The sequence below is a fragment of the Caretta caretta genome, chromosome 1, assembly GCF_965140235.1.
Source record: "Caretta caretta isolate rCarCar2 chromosome 1, rCarCar1.hap1, whole genome shotgun sequence".
Classification (NCBI taxonomy): domain Eukaryota; kingdom Metazoa; phylum Chordata; order Testudines; family Cheloniidae; genus Caretta; species Caretta caretta.
In genome coordinates this window covers 220,498,376-220,518,772 of record NC_134206.1, presented here as the reverse complement: position 1 = coordinate 220,518,772, position 20,397 = coordinate 220,498,376, and the positions used below count along the sequence as shown (strand labels likewise).

Here is a 20,397-nt window from a genome sequence, read left to right as displayed (position 1 = left end):
TTAGTCTCTAAGGTGCCACAAGTCCTCCTTTTCTTTTTGCGAATACAGACTAACACGGCTGCTACTCTGAAACCTGCCAGAATTACTAAGTGCTGAAAATGGTAGAAATGAAAAGGATGAAGCATGCACGATATTCTGTGCCCAGTGAAATGTGCTTCTTCTTCCCGTCTGCTCGCCAGCCACACCAGTGGCTCGGTGCTACTCTCACACAACCTTGCCTGTAGTGAGGAAGAGTGGCCTCACTCTGGTACAGAGGAGATTAAGTCACCCTGTTGGGCGCAGCTAACTCCACCCTACACTGCCCCCTTCACAGGAAGTACAGGGGTGGGACAGGAAATATAAAAACTACATCCTGCAGCTCAGTTGGGGCTGGACCAGGGAAGGAGGCAAATGTCCCTCCGAGGGAGCTGAGCCACCAAAAAACTACATCCTGCAGCTCAGTTGGGGCTGGACCAGGGAAGGAGGCAAATGTCCCTCCGAGGGAGCTGAGCCACCAGCAGAGCGCACAACCAGCAGCGGGCAGAAAAGGCAAACCACTGCCCTGAGAGGTGGACAATACTGCAGAGGGAGTGAAAGAAGGGCTGTGAGACTGGGAACCAGGCCCCAGTGACAATGGAGCATCCCCACCAAGAGCCAGTAGGAAGTAGCCCAGGGTAACAAGACTTTGGTCCTGTTGTGCTGCCAGGAGGCGATGCAGTGACCCCACGTTACCCTGCTGACCCTGTGTTGGGACCACCCATCATGTCAAGTTCCCTGGACTGGGACTCAGTGGAGCAGCGTGGGCCCAGTTCCCCTTACCCCCCAGGGCTGGATGCTCACTGTCCTTTAGGCCAGAAGGACAGAGATACTGTTTATTTGCTCAGCCCACAACCAAGCGCTCCAACCATTGATTGTGGCCTGCTCAGCCCTCATCCTAGAAGGCCTGAGCCCCTGACTATTGTTGTTTGCTTGGCCAGGAGGCTGGAGCTATAGACTGTTTCATCACTCAGTCCATTCAGGAGTCCTGAGTCCCAGACGGCATTGCTTAATCTGCCCTTGCCTGGGAGGTCTGAACTTTAGCCTGTTGAATTGCACAGCTCTCAACCCGGAGTCCAGAGCCATAGATGCTAGTTGTTTACTCCAGCTAGGAGGCCTAAGAGAGAGACTGTTGAATGGCTCAGCCCCCACCTACAAGGGCAGAGCCATAGCTGGCTTGATTGTTGAATCCTCACCCAGGACGTTGATCAAGAGACCGGAGCTGTAGGCTGCCTGTTGGTGTGTTGAACCCTCACCCAGGAGGTTTGAACTGTCATTTGCGCAGCCACCAGGCAGGCCGCCCAACAACTTCATCCAGCAGATATACCAATTCCCCAACACCACCAGCGGGGGTGCCCTGAGCCTGAGACACGGTAGGCTTACACTCCCGCTCTGTAGGAACAAGTTTTCAGTCCACGAAGGCAGAATTATCTAATGGCTATAGCAAGGAATTAACATATTGTCGGGCAATGAGTTCAAATCCCAGATGAATCACTCCCTCGTGGAACTATCCTCTCCAAATACATGTTACTCTGAATAACACAGGCAGGAAGTTAAGTTCACAGGGTGTCTACACTGCAAGTGAAGGGGTGATTACACTAGGCATACCTACAATGTTTGGGAAGGCATACCGATGCAAGCTTTCATCTAGCTAGCATGGATAATCATAGTACTGATGGCATGGTGGCACAGACTGATTGCTCATGTAAAATGCTGCCAGGGACTTAGGTTGCTAGCCTATGACACCACATCTTCACTATATTGTTACCTGTGCTAGCTGGATTAAATCTAGCACAAGTATGCCTACTTGTACTACAATCACACTTACACTTGCAGTGTGGACATACCCACGGGGCTCAACCCTCAGAAATGCTGCCTGTGACGTCAATCAAAGTTGGTGGCACTTAATATTTCATAGCATTGGGATCCTAGAGAAGAGACTAGACCCCGATGTGACTGAAGGTCAAATGTGATGTCTCCTTTTGCATCAGTTGGCTGAGCTGTACAATTAGGCAAGAAGCTAAATCTGATTGTCGGGGGGAGGGAAAAGAAGTGGCTTCTCGGATGTGGCCTGATCTTTGCTGTGTAAATAAATGAACAAGAAGTGTTTCACCCAAAACATCAGTTTAACATAGATTTCTGTGTTTACTATTCATTTTTTTTATAAACCCTATTTATTAAAATATTCATCTTCCATAAACACTATAAGAAAAATCATCAAAGCATGCAGGAGAAAAAACAACATGCCAGATACTCAGCTTGTGTCAGCTGGCAGAGCTCCATGGACTTCAATGGACTATGCTGATTTACATCAGCTGCTGTATGCAGCTAGACAGAAATTCTGTTTCAATAGAGAAAATGTACTCAAGTCCTGTCTCCGCATACTCCCCCAGAGACTTAATAAAGAGCTTGAATGAGGGAGAAAAAAGGCAAGATACTACATCATGGGCTTGATTCCGATCTCCATTTACACCAGTGTAACATCATTGGCTTCAGTGGAGTTACTCCTGATATACCACTGTAAGTTAGGTCAGAGTCAAGTACAGTAGGTGTATCCCATACCTCAGATCTTACATGATCTATATACAGCCCCCATCCATAAATAGTGTCTGATAGCCTCACCATCTTTAATGTATATAGTATCTTTAATCTCTATATAGTATCTGAGAGCCTCACCATCTTTATAATGCTCCTGTTAGGGTAGAGCTGGGGTATTATCTACATGCACCGATGGGGAACTGAGGCACAGAGAGACTCAAGGTAGATCTACACTTTGAGATGGGGGTGTGATCCCCAGCTCAGGGAGGCATACCCACACTAGCTAGCTCTGATCAAGCTATTACGCTAAAAATAGAGAGGCTAACCAGCCTGAGTACGTGCCTAGCATCTCAAATGGGTACATACTCAGGTCGGCTAGCCCCTTGTGCTGCCACGGCTATCCTTTATATTTAGCGCACTAGCTCCCATTGTCCTAGCATGTCTCCTTGAGTTGGGAATCACATCCCCAGCTTGAAGTGTATACGTACCCTCATTTACTTGCCCATGGTCACACAGGAAGTCTGTGGCAAAGCAGGAAGCTAAATGTGGGTTCCCAATTCCGAGGCCAACACCTTAACCTTAACGCTTACTTCTCTATTTATTGTGCCCAGGTCTAAGATTTCAGCTAAGAACTTTTTCTCTCCATAATTTCCTTGCATATGTTTTGTTACTGGAATCTTCACTTCTGACTGGAAAGCCAAGACAATCAGATTTATTTATGATGCCGTAACGTTTCACTCTCAGAATACAAGGAGAAATTATTTTCCATCACTGCACTTAACAGAGTTTTCAAAAAAGCAGTCTTGGCAGTGATTGTCTGAATCCTCCTCCTTTCCAATTCTGATGTCTAGCTCTCCAAATTGTTAATCCAATGAAACCAAAATAATCCATCTTCCATTCCAATTTTTCAAAGCAAGACTCAATTTTTGTGTTTGCAGACAAAAGGGACAACATTTTCGCTGCCTTTTAAAATTATGTCTTTATTTTATTAGATTGAGGCGAAAGGCATCTCCAGGACCACAAGGTTCAATACACTCTCCATCATAAAGCCCATATAATTTCCTATTACATTATAGGAGCTAAATTGTGTCCAGCTTTTGCAGATGCTCAAGGGTGGGGAAAAGGCTCAAGGGACTTTCCACTCATTTGTGCCTCTGTAGCAGCAGAACACAGTCATATTCTCAGTGCTCAGGACACACAAAATCTCCATGAAGACAGTACTCACAAGTGACATTAGCTGGCCATGAGAAGGGGTAGAGGATTGCCCACTGCATGCTTTCTAAGAGTGGGCAACTGCTGAACTGCAGGTGGCATTGTACCTCTGTGAGGGCACCGCTGTAGCATGCCAGTACATGCTAGTGGCTGAGGAGTCACATCTGGCTCTAAGAGTAGTTCCCTTGCTCCTTAATATGGACGTGTTTTTATGTTATTGTATTTAGGGAATATTCCCACAGAGGAAAGAAAAATGGGTTAGGAAACCCCAAGTTATCACAGAACTTAAAATCCATCTGGCCCTTCCCTTCAGTCCCCAAAATACAGGCTTGACTGTAAACCAGGTGCTGTTGCTGAGCATCCCAGCGTGGCCAGTGAAGTCAATAGGAGTTGCAGGTATTTAGCTCCTATCTGGCTCATTCACTTAGGCTTCCAACTCCCAGAAACAGCCTATGAGTCTTCTGAATAACAGCCAGCTTCTCTGCCCATAGGCTTTAGATTAAATACTTCTGGCACCACACTCAGGAGCAGCGCACAAAGAACGCTACGCAGCTTCTCCACGCATAAACAGCCAGGCAGAAGCAAGTGCTGGCACAGCTCAGGGGAACCAAGCCTAGATCAAAGTCAAGCGTGCTGCTGAAGCTGGTGGGCAGCGTACTAACCAGCAGAATGCTCTGAAATCGGAGCCCAAAGCAACTGACTTTGCCATTCACCGGCCACTACTATTTTTATCGGTGATCTAAAACTAGTTTACAAGTAAAAGAGGTTAGTGTAATGTCATGACTAGAACGTGCCCTGTCCCTTGTCCCCTCCCGGTACCTTTGGGAACAAAAGTCTGCTACCCTCCTAGCACAAATCACCACAAGCAGGGCAAGGAGGGCTGGGTGGAAGGGAGGCAAAAGTACTAATTCCATTCTCCACTCTGACCCAGCCACCCAAGCGGCAGCAGATTGGTCCATCCTAAAGGTTATCCCCCATCTGCCTACTGAACCATCTAGTGCCAGTCACTGTCAGAGACAGGACACTGAACTAGGTGGACCAAAGCTCAGATCCAGGACGGCAATTCCCATGTTCCTGTGAAGAATACACACTCTCCATGCACTCCTCCATGCACACTCCTGGAGCTCTCTTGGGTTAGTGTAGAACAACAACAGCCTCAAAGCAAGCACAATCCATCCCTTAATGACCCCAGGACAAACAGCACATTCTACACTACAAAACAGCATATAGAATCATAGAATATCAGGGTTGGAAGGGACCTCAGGAAGTCATCTAGTCCAACCCCCTGCTCAAAGCAGGACCAATCCCCAACTAAATCATCTCAGCCAGGGCTTTGTCAAGCCGGGCCTTGACAATATGAGTAATTAGACCGGACATCAACAAATGTGCTATAGTGAATGACCCTATACTGGCAAGGAAACAGACCAGAGGATCCAGTAGGTCTTGTCTATCTCTAAGTTCTATGATTCTTATTAAATATAAACATTCCTGGATCTTATTTTATATTATTAATGCACACCCCAAAATACCTTCATTATAATGAGACAGGATAACAATGTAGGAGATGCCCTAATTCTGGGAATGTCCTGACTTTTTAGTGTTTGATTTCACAACCCTGAACGTTGTATTAATTCTGAGTAGGGATAGAGAGCATTTAATTACACTGGGCATAATCCTCACCTGAGCCAAATGTATGTCCTGCACAACTGGAGTGGGGAGGGGAACGTGGTTCTCAGCCAGAGTTCCATTCCCCCAATCCTGGACTGGCTAAAAACCAAAACAGCCCCCACTATAAATTAGAGCATCTGAAGGGGTAGTCTAAGTTATACTGGCTGCAGAGGCAAGGCACCAGCTGAGGATAAGATGGAATGGGATGCGCTCTGCTTTGCTCCCTAATCAAGCTCTACACTACTTGAACATTCCCCTGTGTCAGTGGGAATTCTCAGGTGCCCCTTTAGGATAACTTTCTGGCTGCTTTTCACTGTCTCAGCAGCACAAAGCAGCTGGAGTAGAGCTAGCTGGGACGTCTCTGGAAAAAAATATGGGTTTTTTATCAGAAAATGCTGATTTGTTGAAATCAAAAGTAGTTGCAGGGCAGGGTCAATTTCCACGACTCTCCCAAGTCAATACCTGTTTTAACCTAAGTTTCAAAATTATCAAAACACTTGACCCAAGCTGAAATGGTTTTTGGTGTATCGATTCACAAACATTTTCACAATTTTGACTTTTAGTCCTGATTTGGGATGAGAAAAATATTCAAAATCTCAAACTCCCACAGGATGGGAACACTGTTTCCCGGACAGCTCTGACTGGAGCATGGGCTAAGGATCTGGTCCATACAACTCAGATACGCTGTTTATCATCACAGCTGGCATTGCAACTGTCTGCTCTCCAGTGTTAAAAGATTCTGGGACACGTGACCGCTCAATACAGTTGAAAGACATGTCACAAGCTGTTTTCTCAGTGGTGACATGCTACAACCCGGCTGGCACTGTGCCTCAGAATGAGTCAGAGTCCATCATCACTTCCACTACCCTCCTGTCCCATCTCTCTTGGTGTAAGCAACTTTCATTCGGCGGTATTCTTTCATGCATGGAGTTCTGAAGTCATGTACTGAAACAAATAACATTATGCTTATCTAGTGTTTTTCATCAGTAGGTCTCAGAGCACTTTACAATGGATGTCAATATCATTATCCCATTTTACAGACGAGGAAACTGAGACAATGATTTGTCCAAGGTCAACCAGCTGGCCAGCCGCAGAGCCAGGAATAGAATCTGCGTCTTTTCAGTCCCAAACCAATGATCTAGCCACTAGGCCATGCTGCCTCTTGCAATAGCAAAAATCTTCCTAATAGGTTTTTAGTTTGTGTTGAGTTTTACTTTAATTACTCATTGAAAGGCAAATCCCATGCCACAGGAGTGCCTGGGAAATGAAATCGTACTCATGAGCCACAAAGTAATTGTGGAGACTCAGGGCTGCAAGTAGCCGTCACAGTTTTCCCACTCATCCATCCATAGTGGGGTGGCTGGTGGATTTGTGTGGTTGCAGATCCACTGAGCTTCTCATTAACACAGACCACCTTAATGTCTTCATCCACCGTGGCAGAGAAGGAGCTTTCACAGATCTGGGCTCTGCAGTATTCAGAGTTCACATCCATATTTAAGGACTACTGGCATCCTGCATACCAGGGGGTACAGCAGAATCACATGATTTTCATTGTGTCTGTGGCCCTCTGTACCCATGGAAGAGAACCAGGACTTTCTGTAAGTATAGAGGGAGGTTGATGTAAATGGTGGATTCTCTGTAACTTGAAGTCTTTAAACTATGATTTGATGCCTTCAGTAACTCAGCCAGAGGTTAGGGGTCTATTACAGGAGTGGGTGGGTGAGGTTCTGTGGCCTGCAATGTGCAGGAGCTCAGACTAGATAATCACAATGGTCCCTTCTGATGTTAAAGTCTATGAGTTGAGGCACTAGACTGGGACTCAAGAGATTAATTTCTTGGCTCTTCCACACACATCCTGTGTGACCTTTAGCAGATCACTTAATCTATCTGTTTCCCATCCATAAAATGGGGATATTAGTACTTCCTTTCTCCCATCCTTTAGTTAATCTCTTTAGATGTTGAGGTCTTCAGGGCACAGGCTGCCATGCTGTGTGCTTGTACAGCAATTAGCACAATAGGAGCCCGGTTTCAGCTGGAGCATCTAGGTTCTATCGTAATAAAAATAGGGCTATTACAGGGACTGCAAAATGCAGTAAAGTGGGGGGCATAGATTTCTCCCCCTGCCTGACCCTCCTCTTCCCCTCTCAGACACCTCATCACCACCAGCAACCTGACCCTCCTCTCCTCAGCCCATAAACCCCTACACCCACCCCATCCAAATTTGAATGAGTGGTGTTGCAATCTGGCACACAGGGTTGCAACACCACACACACGTCTGATCCAGCCAAGAAGTGGTTGGGCCCTGGCCCATGTACTCCTGCCCCCAAATCCACAGCCTATGGACTATGACATCAGTCAGAGATGTAAATGGTACAGGTGGATGAGTATAATCATTGGACGGTTTATTACAGGGGACTTAGACTTCAGCTATGTATATAACCCCTATCACTATAGCAGTCAGGTTATAAAGTCCTTGTATCACTCATGCCTTCATGCCTTTTTTTCACACTACTCCCTGCACCTTGAACAGCCACTGACAAGGATCAGGAAGGAATTTTGTTCCTGCCAATGTATGCTGGGAGATTTTTTTTTTTTTAATTTCTTTCCTCTGAAGTATCAAAGTTGGTCACAAATGGAGATAGACAGAGTGGGCCAGGGACTCTGAGGTGACTTTGAGTATTCTCTCTCTCGGGTACTTGGCTGGCTGGCTCTTGCTCATATACTCAGGGTCTAACTGATTGCCATATGTGGGTCGGGAAGGAATGTTCCCCCAAGTCAAATAGGCAGTGACGCTGGGGTTTTTTAGTCTTCCTCTGCAGCACATAGGTGTGGGTCATTTGCCAGGATTATCTCTGTACATCTCACTTAATTATTTCCCTGACATTCCAGAAGCCTCAGGCACTGGTGCATCTCAGTCTCTCCTAGTCTCTGCCTGTGGCACACAATTGTCAAGTTTCCTGACAATTGTAATACTTTGGTCTTGTTTCAGTTGTTCAGCTTAGTGTGCAGGTGCTGGGTGGTACTGGGAGCCTGTGATGTATAGCAGGTCAGATTAGATAATGTGGTGGTCCCTTCTGGCCTTACACTCTATAAGACTATGTATCAAGCACACACCGTCTCCTCCTGAAATCTCATGTCTTTAGACTTGTTTTCCATTGCTAAACTCAGCTCTAGAACTGACATCTCCTTCCTCCATGCCCATTCACATTAAAAGAATAGACCAAGCAATCCATGCAAGTGCAACAATAGGGATTTTTGGGACACTTTGCATAAATGCTCTTCCAAAAGCAATTTCTCCCTTCCCTATATTTTCTATCTTTCTGTCTTCCATTATTGCTATAGGGCCCATTTCTGAACCCATTACTCACATAAGCAGCCCCACTGATGTAAATGGGACTGGTCATGTGAATAAGGATTTATAAGATCAGTCCCATAATTGAGGCACTGATCCCAAAGCCCTATTCACATGAATAGCCCTACACTGAAGTCAGTGGGATGGTTCCTGAGAATAAAGCTCTGCAGTATTGGCTTTTGGACTGTACACTCGTCAGGCAGAGACCTGAGCCAAATCTTACAAGCCAGCCATGAGATGAGCTTCCATTGACTTCACTGTGAATACTATGCACAGAGGGCTTTTGGTTTCAGCCCCCCGTCTTTTATTTTTCTGTAAAGCACCATGCGCACCCAGGGTGCTATATAAATAAAGAAATATAAAAGGCCCTGCAAATGAATTTCTTTGTAGAAATGTTGGCAAATAGAGCTCGAATGGCCTTCTCATACATAAATACAGGGCTTGATACAATGCCCATTGAAGTCAATGGTGGGGCTCTCCTTCACTTCACTGGACATTGAATCAGGCCCATAGGACTATATCCACAAAGGGGACTTACACTCAGCATTGCAATGAGTAACTTCAGCTGCCCTGGTACCCAGCGGAAGCCTCAGCCCGAGGTTAGGCACTCTGGCTCCCCACATACTGCATGGGGAGAATTAGACTCCTAAGAATGGTTTCAGAGTAACAGCCGTGTTAGTCTGTCTTTGCAAAAAGAAAAGGGGTACTTGTGGCACCTTAGAGACTAACCAATTTATTTGAGCATGAGCTTTCGTGAGCTACAGCTCACTTCATCGGATGCATACCGTGGAAACTGCAGTAGACATTATATACACACAGAGACCATGAAACAATACCCCCTCCCACCCCACTGTACTGCTGGTAATAGCTTATCTAAAGTGATCATCAAGTTGGGCCATTTCCAGCACAAATCCAGGTTTTCTCACCCTCCGCCCCCCCACACACAAACTCACTCTCCTGCTGGTAATAGCCCATCCAAAGTGACCACTCTCTTCACAATGTGCATGATAATCAAGGTGGGCCATTTCCAGCATAAATCCAGGTTTTCTCACCCCCCCACCCCCATACACACACCAACTCACTCTCCTGCTGGTAATAGCTCATCCAAAGTGACCACTCTCCCTACAATGTGCATGGTAATCAAGGTGGGTCATTTCCAGCACAGATCCAGGCTTTCTCACCCCCTCCCCCCGGGAACACACACACACACACACACACATAAACTCACTCTCCTGCTGGCAATAGCTCATCCAAACTGACCACTCTCCAAGTGTAAATCCAAGTTTAAGCACAACGTCTGGGGGGGGGGGGTAGGAAAAAGCAAGGGGAAATAGGCTACCTTGCATAATGACTTAGCCACTCCCAGTCTCTATTTAAGCCTAAATTAATAGTATCCAATTTGCAAATGAATTCCAATTCAGCAGTTTCTCACTGGAGTCTGGATTTGAAGTTTTTTTGTTGTAAGATAGTGACCTTCATGTCGGTGATTGCGTGTGATTCAGAGAAGCCAGCACGCTGAGCAGGGGGCCACCTAAGCTAGCCAGAAGTGAAATGTTGAGGACAAGGGTGTGGCCAAGCCTTGGCCCTCAAATAGAGTTAGGTGCCTACATTTGGACTGGAGGAAGATGCCGATCTCCACCTGGGCTTCACAGCTGTGAAGCCGTTAAGTACCCAAGCCAGCTCAGTTCTTTCTCAAAAAAAAAGAAAAAACTCAGGAGGAGGTGATGACCTTATACCCTGTAGTCCAGTGGTCAGAGCTGGTACTTGGCCCCAGCCCTCCTACCTCCAGGTGATTTCCCTACTACCTGGGCTATGGCATATTCTGATGTAGGGCTCTCTCAATTTCTCGTGTTGAAGTTGTTTCACTGAATATAAAATAAACATTTATTGGAGCTGGAACCTGGGTCTCCCCGGTGGGTGCCCTAACCACTGGGGTATAGAGTCATCCTCAGTCTCTCATCCTGACCCAATGAATATCGCATTCTTTATACAAAGCGGAACAAATTCTACTAGTGGGGGGCACCACCTGCTCCTCCAGTATTGTTTTGTGCCGGGGGCAATGCAGTAGGTGTGCTCTTAAGTGGCCTCTAAAAATCCCTTCTAGATCAGGCCCCACAGACAAGATAGGTGGGGGATTTTGAGGATCCCACTAGGGCTTAGGTGCTGAGAAGCCAAGCAGCAACAGGATTTAGACAGATTTGTGCATGCCCACACACAGAAATTTAGGCACCATGTTGACTTTGCCAGGGCAACGTTGGCATCTAAAGAATGTAAGTGTCTACAGGGTTAGTCAGCAGCTGAGCAGGGGAGTTGATCTAAATTTTTGTGTTAGATGCCTAAAGTGGCATTTTGGCACCGACATCCCTTTGTGGGTCTAGCCCATAGTGCATATAAAACAGTGTTAACACTGTAAATGTCTAGAAATTGATAAAATATGGGCCTAATCCTGTAAATCCCCTACTGGCATGAATAGTCCTCCTTTACTCACAAGTAGTCCCATTTATTTCACTGCGGTTTCTCGCATGAGCAGGAGTTTCTGGGACTGGGTCTATATTTCTTTTCTTTCTTTTTTTTAAACTCAGTACGGTATAAGAAAAGTGCTTGACATACAGTATTTGTAGCCAGGATGATCTTAGATAATGCTGTTATATGTGTGGTGAATTTCTGTAATCCACTGTCCTTTATCACAAAATGGTAATGCTAAATGTATGTAATTGTCTTATTAAGAGCTTCAGATCAATATGAGTAAGACCCAGGTGATTTTAGAATAATTTGGCAGTGATGTTTTGGCTATTTGTTAACTGTTTTAACTGCTCATCTGTCTGAGTGTCTCACTTTTTTTATATACTGCCTGTCACCCTAGTACCTTAGTGCTTTAGAAAATTAAGAGTATGGGCCAGATCACCAGCTGATGTAAATCAGTGTCACTCCATTGACTTCAGGTGGAGTCAGTTGACACCAATTGAGGATACTACATAACTTCATTATGATAAGAACACAAACCAAGGGCCCTATCTTACATTCTTTCTGCTTCCAAAACAGCCCCTGGCTTCTGGATGAGCTTGGGGAGGGAGGCTCAGGGAATGCAGGTTTGAGCCCCAACTCGGCATCTTATGGTTTTACTGAATAAGGATGTTTGATAGTTAACTAGTTTCAAAAATACACCAATATTTAATCTGTTGCATTTCTAATTATGTGGGGCTCTCGTTCTCGCTCTCTCCTTTTTAAAAATTAAGAAACGTTAACAGCTGAAAATTAATAAGCTAATAAACGAGACAATATTTTACCAGATGTTATCAATGCATCCTTGCTGGCAATATATACAATAGAAAATGTCTATCTGCACTAGTCCAGTCTATAATTTTGCTCTCGTTTCACAAATCTTGCATTTGCATGGATTATAACGAGCAAAAAACCTAGCCCGTAACCAGGATACACTTCCTTTCCGAGTGCATTTTTTTTAAGAAAGCCATCCCTGCAGATGCATAATGCAGTGGGTGCAGCGTTGCACAAGACAGCAGGAGAGGGGATAGACCCCCCCCCCCCGCCCAAAATGCATCGATATCAAGTTTAGATGGAAGAGAGAAAGTTAATGCGTTCAGCTCATGTGTCCCTCCCCGCACCCCCGCCCCCATTTAAGGACAATGAAGGGTTCTAAAAGTAAGCAGCTGGGCTTATCTCCTCTGCCTCCAGTACTGGGCAGGAATCTGGGACCTCTGGTACAGTACGTGCCATCCGTACTAGGACAGTTTACAGATGTGCTGCCTGACTCCTTGCTATTTATAGCAGCCTCTTCTACCACGGTACTCGAGGGGGTTGTAACGCAGGAGCAGGCATGCTCCTTTGATTTATTGCTGGAATTATATTCGTTTAAGACAACTCCGCTCTTCTCATAGCAGGGCGAGTGAAGCACGTCCCTGGACCTTTACCACACACACCCGTTTGCAGAGATTAGTGTCCCTACCACGCAGACGCTGTTAGGATTCACTGCAAGGGAGACGGAGGGGGTTTGGGGCTAATCCCTTTTAAATAGCGGTAAAAGAGGGGAAACAGACAGAAGCTCGGGCTCGTGCCTTACCTCTGCAGGGATATTAAGAGAATGGAGGTCAGCTGTGTGTGTGAGAGAGAGAGGCTGAAGCGGAATAGGAGTGTGAGTTGGTTAGCATGCAGTACCATGATGGATACACATTTCACGGCGCTGCATATCGGGTAACCATAAGTTAAATATTCAGCAAGAGCACTGGGCATAGCCTATTAATAGAAGCCGAGCGTTTGGCGCTCGCTCGCTCTCCCACAGGCAGGCAGCCGGAGGATTTGATTCTGCCTCTTTTCCCCCGGGAGCAAGAGACGAGCCACAGCCCCTGGAAAGCCTCCGCCAGGTCACGGCGAGCTCAGTGAGTATCAGGTGCTACTGACCCCATTACCGCTCGGACGCGTCTCCGGAGGAAAGCAGGGCAAGGCTGGGGGAGGCTGCTAACGGACACGGAGCTAACGCGAAAATATTCTCTCTCTCTGCAGCACCCTGGAGAGCTCCTAGGGGCGGCTCACCAAGCCATGCGAGAGCCTTCTCCACCGCCCCGGCCAACCCGCCAGCTTGCACGCGGAGCCGGGGGCTCTGCTTCCTTCCCCTTGGCAGCCGCGCTCGGAGCTCTCCCAGGTGCTGCAGACACCCGGCTGCCTAACTCCCTGGCAGGTCTGCGAAGAGCTGCCCGGGATGCTGCGGAGCTCTGCCTCCCCCCCCCCCAAACAAAACCACTCGGAGCTCGCGGAGCTGTCCGGAGACGGCGCCCCTCCTCCCCTCCCCAGCCCCCTGCACACCCGGCTGCCCAGCGCTTGCCTGAGGAGCGTTTGCTCCGTCCAGGAACGGCCCAAGAGCCCAGCGCTTCCTTTGCCCGAGCCGCAAAGCACTTGGAGCTGCTTCGGATCAAAGCCTGCCGCCGGAGGGCAGGGCAAATTGAGGCGGAAAGTTCTTGCCATGTAGGGCTGGACGCACTGCTCGCGAGGAACCCAGCCAGAGCAGGGGCCATGCAAAAACGCAGCCGCCACCGTGGCAGGAGCAAGCAGAAGGCGCGGGGAAAGTTTTGCACCTGCTGCTGCTCGCGGGGGGGGTGTGTCCGGGGATGGGGGTCCGGGGGACAGGTCCCTGTGCCTCGCTTCCTTACCTCGGTGTTCTCAGTAGCATTCTCCGCCATTTTCCTCCTTAGGAGCAGGCAGCGGGAGGAGTGTTTCATTCCCATAAGAGCCAGCCAAGGGGTTGGGGCTTGGGGCTGTGTGCTTTTTTTTTTTTTTTTTTTTTTAAGATCTCCAAAACCTGGCACACGCACAAAAAGGCAACAAATTAATTTGCTTTTTGTCCTTTCTGCTGCCTCCACTGGCACCAATTTTCCTTTGACACTTCCAAGCTCTTCTTCCCTTTCCCCCTCTTTTCCGCCTCCACCAAGCTCTTGAGATGAGTTAGGAGGCAACCCCCTCTTCAGCTTACACTAAAGGCTGCCGGGCTGCGCGTCCTGCTCCCTCGGAGAAAGCGATCGGGCTAAAAAGGCAAGAAGCACCAACTAAACTGAACTTGGGCGTGCAGTGACCAGCGGGGCATCTTTGTGTCCTGTGGCTAATCTTCCAGAGGCAGAGGGAGACAGAGACAAAGCAGCGGGGCCAGGAAACCATAGCCCCTTCCTTTCTTCTTTGGGCTCCTCTCTCTCTCTCTCTAAGTCTCCACTCCAGAAAACTTGCTTTTAAGGAAGGAGCCCACACTGCTCACGCTGGTAAAGCATTTGCTAGCTTCTTTCCGTGGCTATCTTCAAAAGGAAGCAGCATCCCCTTCCTGTTCTTGGGCTGGGCTCCTGTCCTACTCTGCGAGTTGATCTCCTGTACCTTTCTTGGGAGGCACAATTATATCAGTTCCCCCCCCCCACACACACACACACACACTCACAACTTTCTTCCTTCCTTCGCCCCCACCCCTTCGGATCAGCCCTACTTTTCTTTCCAAAGCCTCGCTGCCCTTGAGAAGGATTTTATGGGTCAGCCCATTAACTCCTTCTGCTCCGGCTTCTTTTCTCTTTGGCTTTGGAGGAAGCCTGTTTCGCTCTGGTTTTGTGCGTGTGCCTCTTCCTCCCAGCTGCTGTTTCCTGACTTACATCTAGCCTGAGCCTGCCTCCCAAACAGACTCCAGGTGCAGAAAGATCGCCCTTGTCTGAGCACAGCTACTCCGCAAAGCCAGAACAAGCGTTTTTGTTTGTCAAGCCCTTCCCTATGTCCATCCTCCTCCCTGGGAACTGTCGCTAAGTGCCCCCCTTCCCGCACGTTTCTCTGGTTCTTCCTCTCCCACCACCTTTTAGATTCATGTGGTCTTACAGCGGAGCTAGATTTGCCTGGCTCGTTTTGGTGGCTCTAGGGGCGGGAGGGGGGTGTATGTTACACAATGCATTCCTGGGTCTTCACTTTAGTCCAGTGTTGATCTCCAACCCGCTGTGATCGTGTTGATCTCGTTGGGGGAGCGGGGTGAGAAAATAAAGCTAGAGGGGTTTATTTCACGTTGGATTTAAGTACCTGACCAACTTCACTACCATGCGTTGTCCTAACTCATGTCTACCCGTCAGGCCAACATACGTCCAAAGAGGCTTAAACATTTCTTTGGGTGCCTTTTTTAGTACACACATGCATATCCCCCCACCCACCCCCACTCCCCTGCTCTTTATCCTTCTCTCATTTTGACAGATATTTTTTTGCGCAGCCTCTTTTATAATCTCCTGTAACAAAAGAGTGCAAGAAGAGTTTATCCTTAGCTGACCTCTGCAATGCTGGCAACATATCAGATGCAATGCGAGCAACAGGAGCCCATGCGTGCACAGGAGGCAGGGATATTCCTGGGGGAGGTGTTAGTGACTTATGGAGCCGACAGCCAGAGTGGTTGCGCTGCCTTCTCCCCACAGGAATGGGGCTAAACCGGCAGGACAACGGAAACAAGTAGAGGGAAAAGGTGGGGACATTTTTTATATGCTCACTCACACAGAGATGCAACTACTCCCCCCTTAAGCGGAGATGGAAGCCATGTGATAAATTTCAGGGACGTGATAAATGTATACATACATACCAAGGAACTGGAGATTCTAGCCATGTGATCAATTGCAAGGAGATGTGACACATAAACATATACCACATAGGTGGCCATGATGCTATGAGTTAAATTACAGAGTAATGTATTAGACTCATACCAGGTAACTGGAGGTGATACCCCTGTGAAAAATTGCAGAGCCATTTGATAAATCATCCATTTGTCTTATACCTTTGGCTGCCCACTAACCCACCCCATATTATCCTAACATGCCAAACCTCTTAGTAGTTTCAAGCAGCTGCCATTTTTTTTAAATGATCCTTTCAGAAAAATGTTTCCTTCTCCTCCCAAATGTGGAATTTAAACCCTGCCCCAAATCACACTGCAAGATTCAGTATAGTACCAATAAGAGGTTGAAGCACCCTGGCAGAGCTAGAAATGGGGCATTCTCTTTTTCCAGTGGGACACACATAGAGAACTTGAAGCTCCTCTGATGTTGGCTCTTAAAATGGAGACAATTTTTGCTTTAAAAAGTTTTTAGATCATTTTAAAGGTTTTTCCGGCGTTCCCAGAGCTTTGTACAGTTGAACTCAGAGTAATCAAAATAACCCAATAAAAGTTTAAATCTAAAACAGTTGCCAAATGCTCTGTCACATACAGAATACCAGGTGGTGTGAAGTTTTTATCAGCATGAGTTTGGGATGATCTGCGTAGCTCAATGGTGGTTTCCCTATTTATGAGTAATATACCCAGCCAAAAATTATGCTACTAACTCCTTTAGACAGACCACACCAGCCTTGTCTACCCTGGCAAGTTTCTGCCCAGCAATGCAGCTTTCTGCACTGTAACTCCCGCGGTGCACACACTGCCAAGCCATTTAGTGCACAGAAACTGCGCAATTGCAGCGCTGTAAAAAACCCGCCCCGACGAGAGGCGTGCGGCTTTCTGTGCCTGGGGTACAGCGCTGCGGTGCCAGTGTAGACACCCTGGTCGATTACAGCGCTGTGACTGGCCTCCGGGAGGTGTCCCACAATGCCTCTTCTCGCCTCTCTGGTCATCAGTTTGAACTCTACTGCCCTGCCCTCAGGTGACCAACCATGAACCCCACGCCTTAAATTCCTTGGGAATTTTGAAAGTCCCCTTCCTGTTTGCTCGGTGATGCGTGCAGTAGTCTCAGTGCATCTCTCCAGGCGGCCATGCCTGCTCCACGCACCAGGCGATCCCCCGCTTGGAGCAATGCCGAGCTGCTGGACCTCATCAGCATTTGGGGAGAGGAGGCTGTCCAGTCCCAGCTGCGCTCCAGCCATCGGAATCATGATACCTATGGACAGATTTCACAATGCATGACAGAAAGAGGCCATGACCAGGACACACTGCAGTGCAGGGTCAAAGCGAAGGAGCTGCAGAACACCTACCACGAGGCTCGGGAGGCAAACTGCCACATCGGTGCTGAGCCCACAAGCTGCCAGTTCTACAAAGAGCTGACCGATCCATAGCAGTCTGGAGTAGCCAGCTTCCACAGTTAAATCACCAGGTGCTTCTTCAATGGCAGGGCAGCTCTCATTTTCGTGTCCTTGCGCTGCAGGGCTGGGGCAAGCTCGCCACACAGTCCCATGAATGTGGCTTTCCTCATCCAAAGGTTCTGCAGCCACTGCTCATCATCCCAGACATGCATCATGATGTGATCCCACCACTCAGTGCTTCTTTCCTAAGCCTGAAAGCAGCGTTCTACTGTGGTCAGCACCTCCGTGAATGCCACAAGCAATTTCGTGTTGCGTTAGTCAGAGCGAGCAGCATACTGGTAAACAGTGCAGGATCCATTCCTGCAGACCGAAGAGGCAGAGCACGCAGTGCACAAACCATTGAAAGATGGCGCCAAATGCGGACGGAAGCACAGGGATTGCTGGGATGTGAAGCAATGCATTACAGGGCATTGGGACAGGACCCACGGTGCCCCGTGACCCCCTCCGCCTTCCCACAACTCTTAGCGGCGGAAGAGGAAGAGATGCTCTGTGGGATAGCTGCTCAGAGCGCACCGCTCTGAATACTGCTGCAAGTGCCCGAAGTGTGAACGCGCTATTGCGCAGGCAGCTGACAGTGTGAACACACAACAGCAGTTTCCCTTCAGCGCTCTCTGAGCGGTGCTGCAACTGCCGGCGCTGTATCTCTGCCAGCGTAGACATACCCACCATATGTATTTATCTGTATTTAGGCAGATAAATAAGAGGCAGGTTTTTAAAAGTGCTCTGTATCCAGTAGCTTCCATTCGGATAGGTATGCCAAGGATTTCAAAAGAGCTCAGCTCCCGTTTAGGCAGTTAAATGAAGAGACAGATTTTCAAAAGTGCTCAACACCCAGCAGCTCCAATGAAAATCTTGTCACTTAAGATACTGAAATGAGAGTTGTTGAGTGCTGAGCTCCTGTGAAGGCCTGACCCCTCACAAGAGCTTCCAACACACCATTCCCTCCTCATAGTACTATGTGACCTTAAAGAGAGGGGGTCTAGGAAAATGTTTTGAAACCCCATGCTACTTGGGGCCATCTACTTTATACCAAAGGCAAATGATTTGTTCTTCAGAAGTACATGTATTAGTCAAGGGAAAAAGTCATCCCTTGCAGGAGTGAATTATTCATATGGGGGGGGGCTCTGAACTCCAACTAAGAGGCAGGGAAATGTCTCACATTTTGATGCTGCAGCACTTTGATAGCAAAGACACACTGCCTAATGCCTAGAATTAAATTCTGCCCTCAGATTTGTACATGCAACTCCCCTTGACATCAGAGAGAAAAATTGACTTTAAGTGCTGAACTTGGGGCATATTCCTGGTACGTGTGCTTTGTTTCAGACATTAAGCAAGACATAAACAATAAAAGTACATTAATTTATTTATAACACTTCCAGGAGATGGCCAAAACATTTTGATTTTAAATAAATAATGCACGTGAAGTCCATAAAGCATAAAAAGGGGGGCGGGGTGGATACAAGAATTTTTTTACTTTCATTTCTCCAAGGTGGTAGGTGCTGTGATTGCTGGAGCTCTGGTATTGGCTGAGTGTCACAGTGTGGGTAGAGCACTGAATTGGGACTGAGGAAACTTGGGTTCTATTCTTGGCTTTGCCATTGGCCTGCTGAGTGACATGTGGTAAGTCACATACCTCTCGGTGCCTCAGTTTCCCCATCAGTAAAATGTGGATAATGATAGTGACTTCCTTTGTAAAGTACTTTGAGACCTACTTTACTTGATAAAAAGACTGTACAAGAATTATGTATTATTGTTTATTCACATGACCCCATGAGGTAAGCCAAGGAAGCTGTAGCCCATATATTACAATACTTTAAAAAACAAAAGACAGATTGACTGGTGGTTTTAGTTCCTGGGGGAAAGTAATGCTCCTTTGAACTGAAAATATGACTCCCAGTGGGCTCTGTACCTCAGTGGCAGCCACTTTTCAGCCCAAGTATACACACACATCTGTATCCATGAATGACACGGCTAGAATACCTGGCTGCAGTGTTAATCTACAACTGGTGTAAAAACAGCTAGGATAATTGACATCCAGAGTTACAGAAGTAGGTATGGAGTGTTGTCACTACCACAAATTATTTCAAACCACTGATAGCAGCTTTTCCTGTAAAATTACTAATCTGGAAGAATTCAAAGCAGGTCTGCTGCTGCGAGGGTTCAAATGGAGCTGGCATAGCCACAACCAGTGTGGGAGCGCTTCCAATAGGACCATGACAGTGCTCCAGGGACTAACATTAAGTTCAACAACAGAAGACTGGAGAAAGGACGAGAGGGTCTCACACAGCAAGGAAAGGAGACTGGAAGGAAGAACAGGAGACAGGTGGGGCAGGAGAAGAGTGGAAGAGAAGGCAGGAAGGAAAGAGGGAGAATGTAGGGAGCTGTAGAAAAGGAGCAGGAGAAGGAAGCATAGGGTGGCAGCAGGAGAATGGAAGTAAAGGGAAGGCTGGAGGTTTGAAAGGGTTCAACAGAAGAGTAGTCTCCCTCCTCCCCATTCCTTTTTTTCAACAAGTATGAGAAGGATTTGACCAGGAAAGTTCCCCATCCTCAATACTTCTCATATTTGTGGGAGAAACAGGAGAAAAAAGGACCAGGCTGGGAAAGGCCAATCCTTCTCCTACTTTTTCCCTGACAGCAGAAGGAAGCATTGGGCCTTGGCACTCCCCTTTCGCTTCTCCTCTTCGTGTGTGGAGGTGAAGAACTGGGCTATGAGAGGGCACGTGGCCCCAGCTTCTTCTCTACCAGTGTCTCCCCAGCGCTCCCACGCAGACACCTCAGCAGAGGGAGGGGTACAGGCAATATTACCTCACCCACCTTCTCTCTCTTTTTTGTTTTTGACTGTTTATTATTTGTTTATTTATTTTACTATAAATGAACTTCAATTCCTCAACAAAAAGTCATTTCAAACCCAAAAACAGATCTTTTCATTTCAAAAATTTTGACAATTTCCCCCCAAAAATTCCAAATTTTTCAAAACAGAAAATTCGTCAATACTGACCTTTTCCCATGAAAAGTTTCAGTTTTACAAATCAGCA

General features: G+C 47.2%; 1 protein-coding gene and 1 long non-coding RNA gene across 4 annotated transcripts in view; one reads left to right on the top strand and one right to left on the bottom strand.

The window, feature by feature from the left end:
- Positions 1 to 14,912, bottom strand: part of PRMT8 (protein arginine methyltransferase 8) — a 101,480-nt gene extending 86,568 nt beyond the window's left edge. The window contains exon 1 of one of the 3 annotated variants that reach the window (XM_048823337.2): positions 13,948 to 14,912. In XM_048823337.2, coding sequence (XP_048679294.1) covers positions 13,948 to 14,022 — 75 coding nt within the window. In that variant the 5' untranslated portion in view covers positions 14,023 to 14,912. The remainder of the gene's footprint in view (positions 1 to 13,947) is intronic. The other 2 variants (XM_048823331.2, XM_048823325.2) reach the window with 2 other exon arrangements.
- Positions 12,831 to 20,397, top strand: part of LOC142069491 (uncharacterized) — a 72,041-nt gene continuing 64,474 nt past the window's right edge. The window contains exon 1 of the long non-coding RNA XR_012665342.1: positions 12,831 to 13,179. This is a non-coding gene — a long non-coding RNA (uncharacterized LOC142069491). The remainder of the gene's footprint in view (positions 13,180 to 20,397) is intronic.